This window comes from Equus caballus, chromosome 1 (assembly GCF_041296265.1).
Source record: "Equus caballus isolate H_3958 breed thoroughbred chromosome 1, TB-T2T, whole genome shotgun sequence".
Classification (NCBI taxonomy): Eukaryota; Metazoa; Chordata; class Mammalia; order Perissodactyla; family Equidae; genus Equus; species Equus caballus.
Window position 1 is genome coordinate 134,640,529 of NC_091684.1, and position 22,130 is coordinate 134,662,658.

Consider the following 22,130-nt stretch of genomic DNA (forward strand, 5'->3'; position numbering starts at 1 on the left):
ATATGGAATCCAGCTTCTTCTATTAAGCCAGACATCAAAAGATATTTGCAAAATTGTAAAACAATGTCACTCTTCTCAAATTTTTTTTGCTTTGAGAAATAGTTAACTTTTCAAAAAACTGTTATTGTATAATGAGTTTATTATTATTTTAAAATAAATTAACAATTTTCAAATTTCAGTTTAGATTTTGAATACTGTAAATATCAATAAATACAACTCCCATAAACAAAGGTTCTTTGGGGTCTTCAACAACTTTTAAGTATGTAAAGGAGGCCTGAGACCAAAATATTTGATAATCACTGACTGAAAAAATAGCTAAAACGGACACATTAAATTTATGAGATGTGGTCAAAGCCATAAATATTCTTATTTCTTTAAAAATGGAAATCAAGGTGGAAATCTTAAAACAGAACTTTATGAATTCAAAAAGAAAGAAAGCTGAATTAGAAACTGAGAGTTAGTTCTCCAAAAATAATTTTTTTTTCTTTTTCTCATGAGAGAGATTGGCCCTGAGCTAATGTCTGTTGCCAATCTTACTCTTTCTGTTTGATGAAGATTGTCTCTGAGCTAACATCTGTGTGAATCCTCCTCCATTTTTTTTTTTTTTAATGTGGGACGCTGCCACAGCATGGCTTGACAAGTGGTGCTAGGTCTGCACCCAGGATCCAAACCTGTGAACCCCAGGCTGCTGAAGTGGAGCGCTCGAACTTAACCGCTATGCCACCAGGCTGGCTCCCCAAAATAATTTTTTAATAAGCAACTTAATAAAGAAAGAAGCAATAAAGCCCAAATAAACAATATTACAACTAAAAAAAGATAATACGTCAGAGGACATTGAAACGATAAGTGAATTCTATACGTAATTCTATACTACAACGTTTGAAATTCTCCATGAAAAAGATATTAAAAAAATTATCAAGTTGACTTAAGATGAACAAGAAAACATGATAGACTAGTAGCCATATAAGAATTTTTAAAAATTACTAAAAGTAATTTTTTCCAAAAAGATTCTAGGGCCAGATGTTTTTTATTGGTGAGTTTTCATCAAAATCTAAAGGACTAGGTAATGGTATAAAGCTTTCCAGAGCATATAAAAATTGGAAAGCTAACCAAACCTAAGCCTCAGAGAGGCAGCACAGAATGAAAGCAACAGGCCAGTCTCACTGAGAAATATAGATTTTTAAAATCATAAGTAAGGTTCCAGCAAACTGAATCCAGCAGAACACGGAAAGACTCACTGAGCAAGATGAAGCAGGCCGTATTCCAAGAATGCAAGGATGATTTAATATAGGAAATTTTTAGGAAAAAATAATTTAAATAGATGCCAAAATGACATTTAAAACTCATCCTGGTAAAAACATTTAAAAAATTAGAAACAGATTTTCTCAATCCGATAAGTAAGCACATAATCATTCATTAATTTAAAATATTTATTGAGTATACATCTATCTTTCTTGATAGTGAAAATTAGAGATATTCATATTAAAATAAGAGGTAGGTTAAGGATGTCTGCTATCACTTAGCAACAATTGTGTTAGAAATTTCGGTAAACTTTTGGTTGTATATCATGAAAAAGAAATCAGAGGTACAATTACTGGAAAGGAGGAGGCAACATTAGTATTTCTAGATGATATGATTATGACATTGGAAAATCACAAGAATCATCTGAAAATACTCAGAATTAATAAAAGTTCAACAAAGTGTCCAGAAAGTGATAAATGCAAGAATTCTACAACTTTTCCACATACTGATAATAACAGTTTTGAAGATAAAATAGGAACAGATTTCATTCTCCATCCTCCTCCTCATTACCACCATCATCATCCCACAACAGAAGGCAATTAAACACCTAAGACCAATCTTCACAAGAAATGCAGAGAAGCTATATGGAAAATATCAAAATTTTACTGGCAGATATAACCTATTTGAATAGATGGAAATAAATGCTATGTTCTTAGACTGGATGTTTGAACTATTACTATTCCTCCCAAATTGATTAATAGATCTAATACACTCTTGGCTTGATGCAGGTTCCAATTCAAGTGTCACCTCCTCTGAGAGACCTTCTCTGACTACCTAACTCAAATAGCACCCTGCTCCTCCAGCCAGTCACTCCTTTTCCTCTGTCCCTGTTTTATTTTCCTTAGAGCAGTACGACCAACTGCAATTATCCTTTGTTCTTTTGTCTCTGTCTCCCCCACTAGAACGTAAGTGTCATGGAGCAGGCATCTGCCCTTGTTCTCTGTGGTATTTCCAGTGCCTAGAACAGAGCCTGGCACACAGTAAGTGCTCAACAAATGTTTATCGAGTGGATTTAACACAATCACACGAAAACACCAATTGGAGTTTTTTTCCTTTAATGTCACAAAATGGTCCCAGAATTCACTTGGAATACAAACATGCTAGATTATCTAAAATGTTATTAAAAAGAAGTGAAAAAGGGGAGACTTGCCATGCCAAATGTTAAAATACATTTTAAAGCTACAGTAGTCAAAATGTGGTACAGAAATTCTTTGACAGATAAACAAAACAGAACAAATAGCCATGAAACAGACCTAGGATACAGATGAGGACTTAGCCCATTCCAAAAGGTCCAAAGTTAAATAAATGAATTATTAATCAAATTGGGTTGGGAAATTGGCTAAATATTATAGGAAATCTCATTTTATACTATACTCCAGGTTAAGTCTTAAAAATGTTTAGTGTCTTCCCCCTAAACAAAACAGTCAGATACAAAAGAGTATATGCTGTATTATTCCATTTCTATAAGGTTTTTTAAAAACAGGTGAAACTAATGTCTGTTGTTAACAGTCCAGTTCCTCTTGGGGCTGGAGGATCAGAGACAGAGAGAGGGCGTGCAGCAAGGGGCTGCTGGATGCCAATAAAGTTCCATTTCTTGAACTGGGTACTAGTTACGTGCATGTATTCACTTTGTGAAAATTCCACAAATCTGTATAAGTTTGAACTGAGAACTTTTCCTATGTATTTATACTTAAAATTTCAATAGAAAGCTTATTTAACAAATAAATAAGTGCTAGGCCAGCCGATGGCACTGAACAGAAATAAGGCTTTCTGCACTGAAACAGGCATGTCTTTTTCATTTGCTCTTTGAGAAGAGAGGATAAAGATGACGAAAAGTTAAACTGATTTAATTGTCCTCAACTAAGCAGGTCCATAAACACCTTGGGTTGAAACGTCTTGACCCTTTCCAGGAGGGGTCTGTGTCACAGGGGCTCCAAGAGTCCCCATGCTGAACAGTACTGGGGGTCCACGTCCTCCACTCTCTCATGCTTACAGCAGAAATTTCATTGTTCTGTGGGTCTCTGAGATGCAGCTGAACATTTTAAAGATCAACACATTACAGAATACAAAGTCACTATTGTATTAAAAGCAGAATGTCTAAAAGCCCAATCTGCATTCCTTGCCCAGACCTTAAATATGAGCATTGATCGGCTCCTGATTGCAGCTCTGAACATCTCAGAGTAGCATCTCAAGCCAATGAGGTGAATCAGAGGACACTGCCTCGACTGGATAGGATCCAAACAGCTCTTAATTTAGTTCACTGTCCTTTAGAAAAATGCACGTGCTGTCAAACTTTGATTTTACTATTGGCTTGGTATGGTCAGAAAAAAAGTCTTGCTTTTGGAAAGGTTTTTATTGTCCAGACAAAATCTCAAAGAGCAAATACGTAGATCTATAACCATGTAATCCTGGCCTAGTTTATATAATAGTAACAACAATAAAAATAGTAATAATGACATCTCATACTTGTCGAATAAGTATTTTGTGTCAGTCATTGTGCTAAATAAATGCTTGACTGGTAGTCTCCTATTTAATCCTCCCAATGACCCTACAAGATAAGTATTACTGTGAACTCATTTTACAAATGAAGAAAATGATAATGGAAAGGTCAAGTAATCGATGGAAGACCATAGAGCCAGAAAGGTACGTTTCACAACCTGCACAATCTGCTGGTACTGAAATGTCGGAGACTTTGTACTTCAGGTACTTTCGCCAGTGAAACTGGTGACTACTAATTTTTCTTAAAATTCCAAGTTAGTCTTAGACATTCATATTTTTCTAAGTAAAGAAAAGGCTAATCACAACGTGGAATATTTATTTAGAAGAAACATTAAGTTGGTTCATTAGATTCTTTTGCTGAGGAAGATTCGTCCTGAGCTAATTTCTGTTGCCAATCTTCCTCTTTTTTCCCTGAGGAAGATTAGCCTTGAGCTAACATCTGTGCCAATCTTCCTCTATTTTGTATGTGGGATGCCGCCACAGCATGGCTGATGAGTGGTGTAGGTCTGCACCTGGGAACCCAGGCCATCGAAGTGGAGTGCACTGAACTTAACTACTAGGCCATGGGGCTGGCCCCTAGATTCTTTTCCTTTGATGAACAAATTTCTACTATACTAATAAAAATTCGTCTTAAGGGTTAATATTGGTCTTCTTGCAGCAATTCTGGGAATTTATCAGACATATGACTTGTTAGGGATAATCGAAAATAGAGAAATTCAATTTAAATAAAGCATGAATGAAGGATGGGTACAGGATCTCTGCTGCCTGATGAGAACTCGCTGTGAGGACTAGGTCATTGCCATGGTAGAGATCTAGATAACCATTTAGCTTTGGTGTCCCCAGAACTCACCAACAGGGAAGAAAAGACCAGGCTAGGTGTCAAGAGTGCTGCTTTAGAGACAAGAAAAGAAACTTAGTTTCTCCCAAATGCAACTCAGATTTCCGTTTGTATATCATCTCTCTCTTTTTTGAAGTAGATTGATCATGTAAATTCCCAACTCTTGAAATTATTCATCTGTCTCTTCTACTTTCGTTTCCTCCAGATCATCTCAAAATACCAAATACATGTTATGATTCATGATCTAGCAATACTTTGGTGTATTTTTACATAATAAGATGCTTAACGTATGTCATGGATTAAAGACATGTACGTAAACTCTGGTTTTCAGTTAAGGCTCAGTTTATTGTTTGGAATCACTGAGCCCAATGATACACCAACATCTTTGGTATTAGTCCTTTCCTGTCCTCAGACTCTTGGTATAGACCTGACGTTTTGGAAACGGTTGCTCTCCATTCCCTGCCTCTCCTACTACTGTGAAAAAACGCCTTTATAGCAGAGGTATGATCCTGTCACAACCCTCCTCCAGCCCAGCATCTTCAGTGGCTGACCACTGTCCACAGATTAATCCAAAGGATGGAGTTTGGGATGAAAGGTATTCCACAGTCTAGCCTTATCCTAAAGTTGCAGCCTCCAATGTCAAGGCCACCCTCACTTATTTATAAGACACCATGTCCAGTCAAGCTTCACATTTCCTCCTTCTCTGTACCTTAGTTCTTTCCCCTATTTCTTCTCACAAAAGCTTACTCATCTTCTAAAACAGGTGTTGGCAAACTACAGCATGGAAGCCAAATTTGGTGGCTGCCTTTTTGTAAATCAAGCTTTCCTGGGACACAGCCATCACCACTCATTCACATATTGTCTCTGGCTGCTTGCTCACTATGGTGGCAGAGTAGCTGCAACTGAGCCCAAATGGCCTGCAAAGCCTAAAATACTTACTAGACGGCCCTTTCCAAAAAAAGGTTGCTAACCCCTGCTCTAAAAGCCCAGTTTAAATACCACCTCCCCATGTTCCTCCTCAGATTATCCTGCTAAAAATAATTTCTCCATCCTTTACATGACATAGTGCTGGGTCCTTCATCAAAGTCATCAGAGATTCTCAAACAGATTGTAAACACCTTGCGGGCAGGGACCATGTATTGTTCAACTTCATGTCCCTGCAATGCACTGCACACAGTAGGTGCTTATAGATATTCACTGAAATGTTTCATTATTTTGCATGAATATCAAGTCCAATAAAGAGCAATGTTTTATCTAATCAGATTATATAACTACTAGATAAAAGGAGAAATAAATACTGATCAAGGAGACAAATTTTGCCCCCAAAGCATAATAAATAAAGGTGTGACTGTCAGGCCACAAAGGAAGGTGAAGGGGTGGGACTATGGGAAAGCACATTTTCCAGAGAAGGACAGAAATATCAACTTGAACTGAGAGGGAGTGGACCTTCCTCATGCTGACATTTACATGATTTCTAATTCAAAGAATAGAGTCTGGCTTGGGGAAAGGGTAGAGTAGAACTGCCGAAAGTTCTAAGAGCTGTTGACGCTTGGCGGAAAGGGCGGCAGAAGAGCCACTAAAGGCACCCACAATTAGAAGGAGAAAAGAGGCTTATCTTCAAAGCTCACCCCTTCAGGAATTTATTAGCAAGAATTAAAGGTTTAGAAGAAGAGCAGGATCTGACTAGAGTTCTCCTTAACGAGAGAAGGGCAGAGGGTGCTCAATTTCTCCTGTGGGAAGGTGAGACGAGGAGGGGACGATCCTGGAGGCAGACTGCCCATTTCTGAAGCTCTCATCCTTGAGGGAGAAAGTAAGGGAGCTTCCAGAGGAGAGCCAGGACCATGAGGGCGCAAAGGCGGGTGGGCCCCAGGTGGAGGCTAAGAAAGTCTTGAAGTTACTGTTTTTCTCAGCGGTCACTTCTCTTTTGTTAAGTCAATCATATGTACGAACTGTTGTTTAAACCTTAGCTATCTCTTCTGGAGGCTTAACTTGTATTGATTCCCTAATGTGAAAGCTCAGCAATCTAATACACTGCAAAAAGCCAGACTTTGATTCAAAGAGGGAAGGCTTAGAGGCACTTCCAAGCGGGTTAGAAAATGGACAGATTGAGGACAGCATTATCCATGCTGGACTCACAGATAACGGCTTCTAAGTATTACCCTAATCCAGGTAGGAGACCTGGGAGCGATTAGCAGCCCCAGAGAAGATGCTGTCAGGAGGTGCTGCTGCCCAGAGCCGGCTGAGAGAGGCTGTTCTCCCTGAGGGAGAGGGCTGTCAAATCACCTCCATAAAAATCCAAGACCCAGCCGGCTTGGCAGCCGTTTCCTGCATTGGAGGAAAGCGTCTCATCAGGTGTAGAAAAGCAGGTGTGGGAGCTTTGCATACGTCCGAGACAGACGATACAATTAAAAGCAAAACCAAATCACAGCCTAACGATTCCCCACCAAAACTAAAGGCAAATCCAGGTACAAACAGGCAAACGCAGTCTTACATTTCCAGGCAACTAGGTGCTGACTAAAAAGCAGAAAATGTGAAACAACAATGAGCACAAGAGGGTGGGGTGGAGTCGATTTCCCTTTGTTCCAGCGTATCTGAAAGCTTTTCAAGGCCAAACGACTGAAAAAGTGCAAAGAAAGCCCATGTAAACAGACGCAAGAACATCAGAGCTTTCCCAAATCAAAGGGAAGCACGCTGTCAGACACCAGGTGGAAAGTATGTAAGGCAAAATGAAGTCCAGGAGTGCTAAAACAAACAACAGCATCTTTCCAAATCACAGCAAGAAGGCACGTCTCTCTGGCACAGGATCTTTGTTTTGCGAAGATTTGGTTTTGGACAGAAATCATAAAAGCTTGCTGCTGAACAAAACGTGAGAACTGAGTCCAAATAAAAAACCAAACACTCAGTGATCACCTCCTCTCCTGAGCCAGCACTGATGAGGAACATCCAGCCACGAGTCAGGATACCACTCTGCGGCGTTTGTGGTTTGACTGTCTCCTGGGGCTGCCACTACTCGCAGCAGGTAACCGAGGAGGATCTCAAAGGCCATCTCAGCATCCTGTCCGATGCCTGAAAGCAGACCACTGGGTGCCTGTCATATCACCAGCTTAAGCACTCCTTTAAAAACGTGCTTGAAGTGTTGGCAAGGATGTGGAGAAATTGGAACCTTTGTGCACTGCCGGTGGGAATGAAACATGGTGCAGCCACTGTGGAAAACAGGTCGGTGGTTCTTCAAAAATTAACCATGGAATTACCATATGACCCAGCAATTCCACTCCTAGGTATAGACCCAAAAGGATTGAAAGCAGGGACTCAAACAGACATGTGCAGCAGCATTTTTCACGATAGCTAAAAAGGGGAAACAACCCAACTGTCCATCAAGAGATGGGTGGAGAAACAAAATGTGGTATATACATACCAAGGAATAAATTTCTGATACATGCTACAACATGGATGAACCTTGAAAATAGTATGCTAAGTCAAATAATCCAGACACCAAAGGACAAATACTGTATGATTCCACTTGACTGAGGTACCTAGAACAGGGAAATTCATGAGATAGAAAGTAGAACAGAAGTTACCAGGGGTTTGGGATAGAGGGACACGGGGAACTATGGTTTATTAGGAAAAGCTTTTGGGATGATGAAAAAGTTCTGGAAATGGATTGTGGTGACGGATGCACAGCATCATGACTGTACTTAATGCCACTGAATTGTATTCTTAAAAACTGTTACAATAAAAAATTTTACCACAATTTAAGAAAAGAAAAGAAAAAAACAACATGATGTTTTATTACTCCAAAATGTTCTAATCTTTTTAAGAGCCGGATGTTCTTTTAGATGCTAGTTTCAGAACTCTGCTCAGGCAGATGGTGGCTAAGATATAACCATGGCAACCTAGTCTAAGGATTCCCAATGTGAGGGTAGGCCAAATGATTTTAATCAAGTTTGAGGTAATAGTGGGGGTAGGGATGGAACAGTGTGGAGGGGACAGAAAGGCTGCAGGGAATTAGAACATATACTTTTTCTACCGGCGGGGCAGGGGAATGCATAAGTTCTCCCACACCTATCACCACCGCCACACTTTTCTTGCCAATGGCCATGGGCATGCACATAGAATGTCAATCATGAGCAAAGACCGAGCCTGGATCTGAGTCCTAACTGAACCACACACAAATTGTTCTCCTGGGCAGGTCCTTCAACCATGCTGGCCTCAGTGTCCTCAACCACAAACGCAGATGCTGATATTCCCCCGGCCGCCCGCCCACCTGCCCGTGAGCGCTGTGAGTATTACCTGAGGGACGCCCATCCAGGATTCCAACAGTCTATGGGGAACTTATGACTCCACTACCATGAGTGGGGTCTCGTGATCAAGGTGGGCTAAGGGGGTCTGAGCACAGACCCCAAAAATGGGCTGCACAGCACATGCGTAGCCTCAGGAGAGCCAGAACAGATTTCTGTATCCCCGCTACACAGCACAGTTGCTAGCACATGGTGGGCACTTGAGAGAAGGAATGTCTGAGGCTACACTGTTTATCCTCAAGAAGTACACAGCCTAACTGGGGAGAGCACAGACACGTAAACAGATAAATTACAATAAAATACGGTAAGTGCCAAACTGGAGATATGATCAGTCCTATGGGAATTCGAATGAAAAATCGAACTCTCTTTGCTTTTCCTTTTCTGTCTTTTATTTCTATGCCACATATTAACAAAGCAAGCAAGGACTCCAAATACCAGAAAGGCAGGCTATAGGAAGGCATTTTAAGCTGGAACTTCTGTTGCTGGGGCTGCAATTCAGGGGCCCACGGCCAAGAAATTGAATGAAATATTGAAGGTAAACTGAAGGAGGGGCTTGAAGCAGAAACTAAGAATTCAGAGTGAGCTGATAAACGCAAATTTAATGGTAGATAAAAAGTTATTCTAATAGTACCTTAGACACTTATTATTTTTTAGACAGCATTCTGAAGTAAATGACCCATGAACTTTAGCACTAAAAGGGATCTTAGTGATCACATAGGCCAAGGTTTCTCATCTCAGCACTACTGACATTTGCAGCTGGATAAGTCTTTGTCGTGGGGCTGTCCTGTGCATTGTAGGATGGTTAGCAGCATCCCTGGCCTCTATCCATCCCATGTCAGTAGCAACCTCTTCCCCTACCCCAGCTGTAACAATCAAAAATGTCTCCAGATAGTGCTATATGCATGGGTGGGTGGTGGGCAAAATAGCCCCAAATTGAGATCCACTGACATAGAGAAATGGTCTTTTACCTTGAAAAGACATTGGAATCACCTAAGGAGCTTAAATAATCCTGACACCCAAGCTGTGCCCCAGACCAATTAAATTTGCAGGTGAGAGCCAGGCATTGGGCTATTTCAAATATGCCTCAAATATCATGCCTCCTGTGATTCCAGTGAGCAGCCAGAGTGAGAACCACTGACGCAGGGAGATAAGGGAACGGACAGTTTCTGAGTACCTTTAAGATGCTAGGTATTTTACATACATTATCTCATTTAAAGTCAACAGCTCTCTGAAATTACAACTGTTTTCCTATTTTACCTATGACAAAAACAAATCTCAAAAAAGTTAAGGAACTTGTTCAAGAGCATCCAAGCCAGAAATGGTAGCTCTGCAAAGGGCCATTTCAACAGGCAGTACTGGACCATAAATGGAAGACAAGGCCAAGAACTGGAGACTAGATAAGAGCAAGAGCAGAGAAACACCACTCAAGGCCCTGGATGCAGCGGGGTGGAAGGGGTAGTAAATACATGATCATAAATTTATACCCTGAGGAATCCATTTTCTGATTAGAATGAGGTTGACACAGGAGAGATACTGAACACGCATGTCCACTTTTGTTTCTCTTTTGTTCTGCTGGAAATTAATTCCAGGTAGATTAAGTATTTACCTATAAAAATATAACTATAAAAGTAATAGAAGAAAGTATCAGGGAATAATTTTATAATATTGGAGGTGGACAGGTCTTCCTAAGTAAGACAAAACCCACTAGCCATAAAAGAAATGATTGACAGATCTGACTAAATAAAGATTAAAAATTTTCCCCACAGATTAATAGATACCATAAGCAGAGGCGAAACACGAGATAAAGACTTATATACACACCAGCAGAAAATGGTTATAATTCATAATATATATGAGTTCTTAAAATCAGTAAGAAAACTACAAACAATTTAAAAACAGCAAATTCAGAGAAGTACAAATAAAAATGAGTGGACAGGAAAATGCAAATAAGAAAGATATACTAAAAATCAAGTACATTCATAATATTTAGTGTTGATAAGGCTGTAGAGAAAGGATTCTTCCATGCACTTTTTTTTTTTTTTTTAAAGATTTTATCCTTTCCTTTTTCTCCCCAAAGCCCCGCGGTACATAGTTGTGTATTCTCCGTTGTGGGCCCCTCCAGCCGTGCCATGCGGGACGCTGCCCCAGCGTGGTCCGATGAGCAGTGCCATGTCCGCGCCCAGGATTCGAACCAACAAAACACTGGGCCGCCCGCAGCGGAGCGCGCGAACCCAACCACTCGGCCACGGGGCCAGCCCCTCTTCCATGCACTTTTGGTGGGGGATGTAAATTGGTACAACTACTTTGAAGAGGAATTTTGCTTTTATCTTTCAGAATTTTAAATGTTCATTCCATTTGACCTACAAATTCTATTTCTAGGAGTCTATCCTACAGAAATATTTATGTAAGTATGAAAAGATATATGTACTAGGATATTCATGGGAGCATTACTTATTAGAGAAATTTTCTTTAAGTTTTCTTCTCCAAGAATTTGCTCTGTTTCTTCTAGAAACTACTTTGGGTTTTCTTGTTCATGCTATAGGTAAAAAACATCTAGTGATCCTTGGTTGTCCATTCATGTTCTTTTCAGTTATCCATTGATATCTCAGACAAAAGCAATGGGAAGGCTGCCGGAGAACTCTGTAGACGGCAGTGGGGCCCGTTAACAGGCAAGTTCTGGAGGGGGAGAGAATGGGGTACCCGTCGCTAAGCTGCTCCTTCCTCCATTTCCAGATGGCATGCTGAGGTCTTGGACCATCAATCGTCTCACGCAGGCCCTACTTCCCTTCGGCTTTTGGATAAGGCGGTCTATGCCAGCATTCTGAATGTGTGTTCTGAGCGTACCTGCTCAAATACAGGTCTTTTCACTATTCTTCCATTTTTCAGCTCCATTCTTCCCTCCTGCTTTCCATTTTACCTGCTGCCTCCCAGATTCAGAGGCTCCTGGGGCTCTGCATGCAGGCCAGGCCCTCCTCATCAAAGTCCCTTCTGCTACCTAAGCTGTGATTCCCTCTGCTCTATTAGTCAACATTCTTCCATCTGCTTTCAGAACGTTGTTCCAGAAATTTGTTAAAATTATTTAACAGATCCCCACCCCCTCAACTCCTGTTTTCTTAGTGGTTGTAGGCTATATCTTCTCTTATTCTTTTAGTATCTTTTTGATGGAATTTTGTGAGGAAGGGAAGAAAAACTCATGTACTCAGTCTGCCATCTTGAACCAAAAATCTAAAGTATTACTCGCAATATTAGAAAACTAGAGACAATTTAAACACTTCTCAATAGAGAAAAGCTCAAATAGATTATATTACATCATTGCAAGGAATATTCTCCATTCAAAAAAATAATGAATTAGCTTTATATGCACTGATATGAAAAGATATCATAATATAATACTAAAATAAAGAAGCAAATTGCAAAAAGTGTGTATAGTAACATTAATTTTAGAAAACACATATTTATTTGTACTTCCATAAATGACTGGAAGGTGTACACTGAACTGTTAGGAGTGGTCATTCATCTGTCTTTGCTCTTGAAGGCAGTGGATCGGGCAGGGCGTTGGCATGAAGGAATTTCATTTTTTTGTCCTATACTGTCTGTATCGTTCAAAATTTTTATAATGCATATGAACAAATCTTTGGGATTCATTGTTATGCAAACGTCAGACATCATATAATCCGAATACTCCAATCTTTCCCATATAGAAAGCTGCTGAACTAATAAATAAAGGGTTGCAAATTATAGATGATTCATGATACTTGATTTTTAAAATGCTGCCCATTATTATTACTGTTCAAAACGTTTAAGAAAACATGCTTAAAAGTAAAAGTATCGCCAGTTTATTTTTAAAAGAGTACAGATCTTGAAAAACCCCTTCCAAGTCTAAGGCTCTCTGACAGTGCACCACGTTGGCAGGGGGAACGTATCCTGTAGCATCAATTTTTGCTTGGCATGCTTTTACGTCTGATTTCTTAACGGTTACATAATGACATTAGTAAGCTGAGCTGACCGAACTCTGCCAATCTTTGATATTGCGGCTGAAATAATTTTACAACATCTTATTACTAAGGAAGAAGGAAGTAATAAAAAATGTCAATCATTTAAATAAAATTAGATTCAACTTTTTATTTTCAAAGAGCACGGTTCAGAATAACTCACATGCAAAAGGAGAATCCACAGCCTACAACAGATACAGAGGTTCCATAGCCTTTTTCATTAAAATAAAAAAGAGATCTGAGGATCCATCATCCATCAACTAGTTTACATTTTGCAGCATGTGAACAAATTCAAATAAACACCGAAAGGTGGAGCTCAATAATACAGAATTTCATGGTTTCCTGCCTAAAATGAGATGAATAAACATCCCGTCTCCTGAAATCTGCACACCATTAAAGGTCATGGTTTCTGTAGCTTCGCTCAGAGAAACAGTGAGCATCGTGAAGTGCAGGGTTGGCCTGTCCTCCCCAGCTCCACGTGGGCCAGTGCCCCTGTGAGTTATGGCAGGGCCAGGGCCAGACCTCAGGCCATTGGAAACTGAGTCCAGCAGGTCCAGTTCTTGACGGCCAGACCAAATTAAGCCATAAACTCAGGGTCAGGTTGAATGCACTGTCACTCTTTACATATTAGCCAAGGTTTTTGGTATATATGCCTCTTTCTTCTGTGTAGTTCTTGACTTTTTAATTTCAATTTTCACCCCCTAACTCTATAATTGCTCCTTTAGTAAGATACTCCAAATCTTTTTTAGGGCAAGCAAAGTAAAGAATGTCTAGTTTTCAAAGTCAGAAGACCATGCATGGAAAAAAGCTTGGAGACTGAAGCATTACACATACAGCATGATTACTATTATTGCCTAAGTGACTAGCCTAGAGTAAGTTATTTAAATATTGAAGGTTTAAAAAATTTTTTCTTTCTTTTTTTGGTGAGGAAGATTGGCCCTGAGCTAACATCCATTGCTAATCCTCCTCTTTTTGCTTGAGGGAGATTGTTACTGAGCTAACATCTGTGCCAGTCTTCCTCTATTTCATATGTGGGATGCTGCCACAGCATGGCTTGATGAGTGGTATGCAGGTCTGTAGCCAGGATCCAAACCCATGAACCTGCAAACCCCAGGCCGCTGAAGCAGAGCACGCAAACTCAACCACTATGCCACTGGGCCAACCTCTTAAAAAAATCTTTTAAAATGAGATGATTAAACCATCTTCTTCAGCACTAATAACACAAGTCCTTCTGTTTTCACAGAAATCTACTTTCTATCTCCAGAAAGTGTGGACAGGCAGTCATTACAAAATACCAAGTATTTCACAAGGAAAGTTTGATTTGCCTTACAAATAACTAAAGGTAATTCTGGAAAACAATAAGGCAACTGAAAAAAAGTTGTGCATTTTTTAAAAGCAATGATACAGATTTGAACTATTCATTTCTTCGAAATTGCCTATTCTGTAGAAGAAATGTATGCAAACAGCCAAATCAGTTTTGTGCGTCAAGTCAAATTTTTATACAAAATACAGTTCACGTAGCCAGAAATCACAAAGTAAGAAAACTGAAACCTTCATCATTACCTGGAAAATTGTGGAGAAACCCACCACATATCTCTTTGAAAAATGTTTCAATGTTTGAAAATGTGTAATGTAAAAGACAGTCACTGGGTGGTTCAAGAGTGGCTAGATCTGTGCTCTAGTGGCTGATACAGCATCTCAGCAATGCCATGCAATTCAACTTTTAAAATATATAGACTTCACAGAACAGGAGATTTAGCAGGATAAGTGGGATAGGTAAAGAGAATCTGTGATAAGAAAAAGACCATAGCACCCACTGTACACTTTAAAAGAGTGAATTTTATGGTATGTGAATTATATCTCAATAGCAAAAGGAATAAAAAAAGGAAAAAAAGGGCATTCCAGGTGATGCTACCCAAGTGATGCTGAAGTGCTACAGACAGAAGCTCCTGTTCATCACCTCTGGAACCTCCTTTCACTACAGCCTGTTCTTCCGTTTCCATCCTCCCTCCTTTGCCCACGTGGCCTCCTGTAATACTGCCACGGACTCTGGATTTCTCATGTACCCCGCTGGTCGCTGGGCAGAGGAAATTGAACTTGCCTTTCTGAGTCACCCTCCCATTGACTCTGGTTACTTCCCTTCTCTTCTGCCTCCTCTTCATCTTTTTTAGGGGGAGAGGGAATCTGGATTTCAGAAAGCTTTGACAAGTTTTCTGAGACAAAAGAAAAGGAAGAAACATTTGTCAAGAGCTAATAAGTGCCAGCGGCTCTGCTGGGTCCTGAATATCTGTTATCCCATTGAGTCTCACGAAAATACTTGTAAGGCCAGGATTCTTCGCCCATACTCTAGATGAAAACACTGAGTCTCTGAGAGCAGTTTCCGTTCAGACATCCAGACATTCACACAGGATAACATATTTTCTCTCCAGAGGGCACAGCTTAAAAACCACTTACTGAATAGGACGAATTCGAGCCAGGGAAAATTTACTAAAAACAACACAAAGCTCATAAAAAGTGGCATTGTTTGCTGGTGCATTTGGACACAATCAGGCTTCAAATAATCCCCCGAAGAACATGTTCCATTCTAGGAGACAGGATGTTTATGGAGATGGGATCTCCTAATAGTACAAAAGAAAGGAGGAAACACGCAAAGACTATTTTTTGCAAATAAAAATAACACGCAAACCACTCAGTGGTAAACTAGGCTCACTGCCACCATAGTGGCTCCTGGCTTTGCCAGAGCAAATGTAACAGCTTTCCTCTTCAGTTGGATTTGTCTTCAAGTCCCATCTGCCGCCCCTTCCTCCTCTTACCAATAAAACCAAGCGAAGCTAATTTTGGTTGCTTGACTGGGCAGAGAAGGAAGAGCTGCAGAATCTGGAGTTCTTGGGTCCAGAGTTACCTTCTGGGGTGATTCTGATACTCAAAATTTGCAAAGTTAGTCATCTCCCACCTGCTGCAGCCATTGACTGCCGCCTGGCCAATGGCGTACCAGAAGAACTCAGGTTCTAGAACTGCTTGCGGGTGTCATCTCTTGGCAGACTACCATGCTTGGAGACAGACTGCCTGGGTTTGAATCCCAGCTTCACCTTTTCCTGGCTGTGTGGCCTTGGAAAGTTATATAATCTCTCTGTGCCTGTTTCCTTATCTATAAAATGAGGATGGAAAAAGCTCCTATCCCCTAGGACTGTTGAGAGGGTTCAATGATTTAATGCTTGTAAAGCACTAAGAATAGTGCCTGGCACATAGTCTGTTCTATTTAAGTTTCTGTTAAATAAATAATGAAAAAATAAAAATGAATACTGCTGTTCATTAAATGACTTTAAGAAACTGCTTTCCTTATATTATTTTTTTAACTGATTTGTATATGCTTACATGAATTAGAAGTTGGTAAAAATTAATTTGTGACTCGATTTGCTGTGCATAAGATGCAATCAGCCAGAAACTCAGAAGGAAGTATCAACAAAGATCTCTTTTGGTAGGAAAATGGGTTAAAAATGGCCTCTCAACCTTGATGACAGTGCCCAAAGTGACTGCTGAGGGGTTCTGCAGCTGTTCAGAAGATACACTCCTACTATACACACACTGCTGCCCCAGGCGGGTGAAGCAGAAAGAAGTGAAAAATGGCTTTTGCTTTGGACCCCAGGGAGTGAAGGTCCAGACAGGATCATCAACTCCTCCTGGCCACCTCAAACTCCAACAGAACAAAGACTGGCAGATCTCCTCATTTTTCAAAGAGCCTCTCCCATCTCAGAGAAACAATTTAGCCTGTTATCAATTTCATAACCATGTTTCTCTTGGAAGGAACAGAGGCTGGCCTAAATGTGTAGATATTAAACATTTACTTGGAAAAGGGACTTTTTTTACTTTCTCCACCCAAGCCTCTCATTTCAAGGCAGAGGCCAGGTGGTGCCTTGACATTCCCCAGTGGCACCTTCTACGTGTCCAAGGACCTCTGGACCCTGCTGTGTCACGATCCTGGAAGGAATAAATCATCTGATAGCGACAGATGGTTTCCTCTGGAAAAAGCCCAAGCTTACCCAAATAGTTGTTGCTCTTGTACATCTCGGTGATGTTGATTTTTGTGGCTCCTTGGGGAATCTCAACAACTCGATGGTAGCCCAGGCTGGTGAGGGCATGCTTAAACACGCCCGACACAACCTGACAGCCCGTGTTATCGCCTCCGCACACCCCGCATTTGTCCACGACTTTGTCGGAGCCTAGGTAGTCATCGCAGCCAATGCTCTGCAAAGAGGTGGAAAACAAAAGACTCTTGTAGCATGTAACAGAAGCACTGGGGGAAGAAAGGGAGAGGGGAAACTGAAGATCTATTGGTGGGACTCGAACTGACTTTCCTCTTGCCCCCATCCAGCTCCTGCAGATGAACAAGTTCATTCTTCCCTTCATTCAACAGATATTCACGGAACACTTACTTTGGGAAAGGAACTTTTCTTCTAGGTATGTGTGAAATGTACATTCTAGGGGTGGGATGGGGGCCACAGACAGTAAACAAGACAAGTAAACAAAAGAGAGTATGCTTGGTGGTGGTAAATGATCAGGAGAAAAATAATGCAGAGAAAAGGAAAAGGGAGAGTGTGGGGGCCGGAAATGTATTTACACAGGGTGGACAGTGAAGTTGTCCCACAAATCCATCCCTCTGTTGGACTCTGAGAGAGGAGAGGCTGGACCATGCTGGGATTTTTACATAAAGAAGCTCTTGGGGACCACGATAAGTACCACACCTAAAATTGGGGTTTGTCAATCGCAACAAAAAGAATAAAATACCTTGGGATAAATTGAACCAAGGAAGTGAAAGATCTATACAACGAAAACTACAAGACTTCCTTGAAAGAAATCGATGATGACATAAAGAGATGGAAAGACATTCCATGCACATGGACTGGAAGAAAAAACATAGTTAAAATGTCCATACTACCTAAAGCAATCTACAGATTCAACGCTATCCCAATCAGAATCCCAAAGACATTCTTTACAGAAATTGAACAAAGAATCCTAAAATTCATATGGGGCAAGAAAAGACCCCGAATTGCTAAAGCAATCCTGAGAAAGAAGAACAAAGCAGGAGGCATCACAATCCCTGACTTCAAAGCATACTACAAAGCTACAGTAATCAAAACAGCATGGTACTGGTACAAAAACAGGTGCACAGATCAATGGAACAGAATTGAAAGCCCAGAAATAAAACCACACATCTATGGACAGCTAATCTTTGACAAAGGAGCTGAGGGCCTACAATGGAGAAAAGAATGTCTCTTCAACAAATGGTGCTGGGAAAACTGGACAGCCACATGTAAAAGAATGAAAATTAACCATTCTTTTTCACCATTCACAAAAATAAACTCAAAATGGATCAAAGACCTAAAGATTAGGCCTGAAACAATAAGTCTTCTAGAAGAGAATATAGGCAGTACACTCTTTGACATCAGTTTCAAAAGAATCTTTTCGGACACCATAACCCCTCAGATGAGGGAAACAATAGAAAGAATAAACAAATTGGACTTCATCAGACTAACGAGCAAGGGAAAACAGAATTGAAACAAAAAAACATCCCACTAATTGGGAAAAAATATTTACAAGTTATTTATCTGACAAAGGGTTAATCTCCATAATATATAAAGAACTCACACAGCTCAACAACAAAAAATCAAACAACCCGATCAAAAAATGGGCAGGGGACATGAACAGACATTTCTCCAAAGAAGATATACAGATGGCCAACAGAAACATGAAAAGATGCTCATCATCACTAATCATCGGGGAAATGCAAATCAAAACTATTCTAAGATATCACCTTACACCTGTTAGAATGGCAAAAATATCCAAAACAAAAAGTGACAAATGTTGGAGAGGCTGTGGAGAAAAAGGAACCCTCATACACTGTTGGTGGGAATGCAAATTGGTGCAGCCACTATGGAAAACAGGATGGAGATTTCTCAAAAAATTAAAAATAGAAATACCTTATGACCCAGCCTCCCACTACTGGGTATCTATCCTAAGAACCTGAAATCAGCAATTCCAAAAGTCCCATGCACCCCTATGTTCATTGCAGCATTATTCACAATAGCCAAGACATGGAACCAACCTAAGTGCCCAGCAACTGATGATTGGATAAAGAAGATATGGTATATATATACAAGGGAATACTACTCAGCTCTAAAAAAGGACAAAGTCGTCCCATTCACAACAACATGGATGGACCTTGAGGGTATTATGTTGAGTGAAATAAGCCAGACAGAGAAAGACGAACTCTGTATGACTCCACTCATAGGTGGTAGTTAACGTATAGACAAAGAGAACTGATCGGTGGTTACCAGGGGAAAGGGAGGATGGGGGAGGGCACTAAGGGTGAAGCGGTGTACCTACAACATGACTAATAATAACGTACAACTGTAATTTCACAAGGTTGTTAACTATCATAATCTTAATTTAAAAAAATTGGGGTTTGTCCCCAAGACTTCTGTTCTAAATGAGAGACAATGCAAACACTTAGCAAAGTACCCCCGACCCCAAAGGAGTGTCCTCAGTCACAGTTTCTTACGAAATCAAATCAAATTGGTTGAGATCTGGGCCCCCTGGGTCACTGGCTCTGAAGTGCTGACCAGCAGGACTTTTGTTGGCTCCCCCAAAGCCTTTTTCCCAGGGCAGAAGGGTGCAGGGAAGCAAGGGCCCGAAACATCAGCATGCTGGATGATATGCGTCTAACTAACGGGGTGCTCCTTGTACAGGCAGCCTCATCAGTGCTTAAAGGAACTCTGACCCTCCTGCATTTCCTCCCCCAAAGAATCTTCCTATTATTCATTCCAAGATCTTTTTGCTTTATCTTCCTCCTCCCTATTCATGTTTCTCTTGGGGCAATTAAACCTTAAACAGAATGGAATGATCTTTATGGAATCCTTTTCCACTTCTGGAGCTGACTCTATAGGACTCACAATCATGTTTCCTGAGTCTAAAGTTGGAACATGTGGTCTGAGCAAAGAATTCTGTCACATTTCCATGGACAGATGGAAATGAGTGGAGTGTAGTTTGGACAATGAAATATTGGGATGACAGGAGTATTTCCCTGGGTTATAGGGATAGGAAATGGTACTTGAAGTCAGAATGGTATTCTAAAAGTTGAGACACATGTTTGCTGAATCATAGGCTTGTGTTGGTTCTTGAATTCTAAGAGCAATTGTCAGAACACATCTGAGGGGGCAAAGTGGTCAGTAAACCATTCAGAGTCCACTTTTGATTTTGTTCAACAATCCTGGGTCTGTTCATCTGAGTCCTACAGGTCAAATCCTACAGGCAAAGTCAAATCAGAAAGTGTTCATTCTTTCCCCTCCAACTTCACGTTTGATTGACATCTTTCTGCAGGTACCATAAGTCTGCATTATTACTTCCATATTCTTGAGTGCACATTAGTCCATCAATAATAACTGGTCTCTCTTCACAAATAGCTTCTCTGTAAAACATTATTTCTGACAATAAAAGAACATCATCTCAGTATGTTCATCCATATCCAATTAGACTTTCAAAATGCCATGTTTGCTATATTTTTCCCCTCCCTCAAATATTTCTTGCCCTTGCACTATGCACATTTTAGCAGAAAAACAAGGAAAATGTTTTCCATGCATGATTTCCACCCCCCAACCCAACTCCGTCCCCAAACCTGGTTCTCTTTTGCTTTGAGACAAAAAAGTACCAGCACTAAAAGAGATTCTGGAAACTAGATCCCATGTTGCCAAAGTGAGAGTTAATTCTAACTGAATTAAGGACATGCCTATACTTGTCACTGATGGGGAAGATGGACAGAGAAGCTGGTCAGCACTCACTCCCTGCCCTGTCTGGTAATATCTCACCTTCCTCCCTTTCCCCACCTGCTACCCTGGGACTCAATTTGTCCCTGCGTGAGCTCAGTCTCGTGGGGCACTCCAGGTAAAGGGAACAATGTGTACCAAGGCACAGAGGTAGGAAAGAACACTCAGGAAGTAGGAAAGCATGTTCACAGACTGACACGTGGAAGTGTAGGGTTGCTGGGAGGGATGAAATGAGGCTGCAGAATTCAGCTAAATTTGTCAAGAATTTTGTTTACCAGGGTGAAGGATTAGAATTTTATCAGATGGCATCAGCAGCACTAGATGTCTGAAGAAGGGGAGAGCCACGGTCAGACTTGTCTTTCAGATAACTGTGGCTGCAGTGTGGAGAGGGTCCTCGCGTAAGGAGAACAGGCAGTCTAGTCAGTCTCTCTCTTGTAAATGGGGTGTAGGGGATATTTTAGGAATGAATGAGAACCGCTGAAGGTGGGGACAGACATCACATCCATCCTCAGCCCCCAGCCCAGTTACAGTGGGATGATCACAAGGAAATTACACAGCCATGGGTCGTTTCAGACAACCACAGACAGACAAAACACCATTTTATCTGAATCAGACATTATATTAAAATGCTCTGCACAGTTCAATGGCTCCCCCAACCAGACTTCCTGCACAGCACAGCCACTCTGGATGAGTCTAGACATGGAGAAGGAGGGCTGCAGCACTGTTTCCTGGTAGACGTCCACATAGCCTGGACGTTATTTTGGTAAAGGGTGTGGCTGCACAAGTGATGCCAAGAACTAAAAGTGACATCCTGTTTCCTCAGGACCCATCTCTGGACTCTGAGCACCCAGGGTTCACTCCTCAAGAGAGAAGTCAGAACAAGAGGCATGTGAATCTTCCTTGGGGGTGTCAGGCCTTTGTGATGGATTGGTTGGGGGAGGAAAAAGGGAGCTTGAAGCCTTGTCCTCCTCTTCTTCCCCATCCTCCTCAGCATCATCATAGCTAACACTTTTGGAGTCTATACTACATTCCAGGTCCTCTGAACATATATTTCTCTCATTTAATCTTAAAAGCAATCTGTGATATTGCTGAAAACCGTAGGAGACTAAGACTCAGGAGAAAGGTTAGGTAACTGGCCCAAACCATGCTGCTGCTGCTAGTAAGAGATTGAACTGGAATATGAACCCAGGTCCAAAACCAAAGCCCATCTAAGGAAATAAGAGTCCACCAGAAAATGGACTATCTTATCCATGAGATTCTGAACACAAATCTCAGGGTAACCACTAAACAAAAGAGCAGAACAGAGACATAAAAAATAAGTAAGGAAAAAACAAAGAAACACATCATAAAAAACTACATAACTCAGTGGGTAGACCAAAAC

At 40.8% G+C, this 22,130-nt stretch overlaps 1 protein-coding gene and 1 long non-coding RNA gene across 6 annotated transcripts in view; one reads left to right on the plus strand and one right to left on the minus strand.

The window, feature by feature from the left end:
• THSD4 (thrombospondin type 1 domain containing 4) overlaps positions 1–22,130 on the minus strand; it is a 551,036-nt gene that overhangs the window by 76,165 nt on the left and 452,741 nt on the right. For all 5 annotated transcript variants that reach the window (XM_023654498.2, XM_023654473.2, XM_070234557.1 and 2 more), the window contains one exon: positions 16,970–17,174. In XM_023654498.2, the coding sequence (XP_023510266.1) occupies positions 16,970–17,174 (205 nt within the window). The remainder of the gene's footprint in view (positions 1–16,969; positions 17,175–22,130) is intronic.
• Positions 7,336–10,891, plus strand: LOC138917511 (uncharacterized). Its single transcript, XR_011425695.1, has 2 exons — positions 7,336–7,855; positions 8,829–10,891. It is a non-coding gene; the product is annotated as an uncharacterized lncRNA (long non-coding RNA).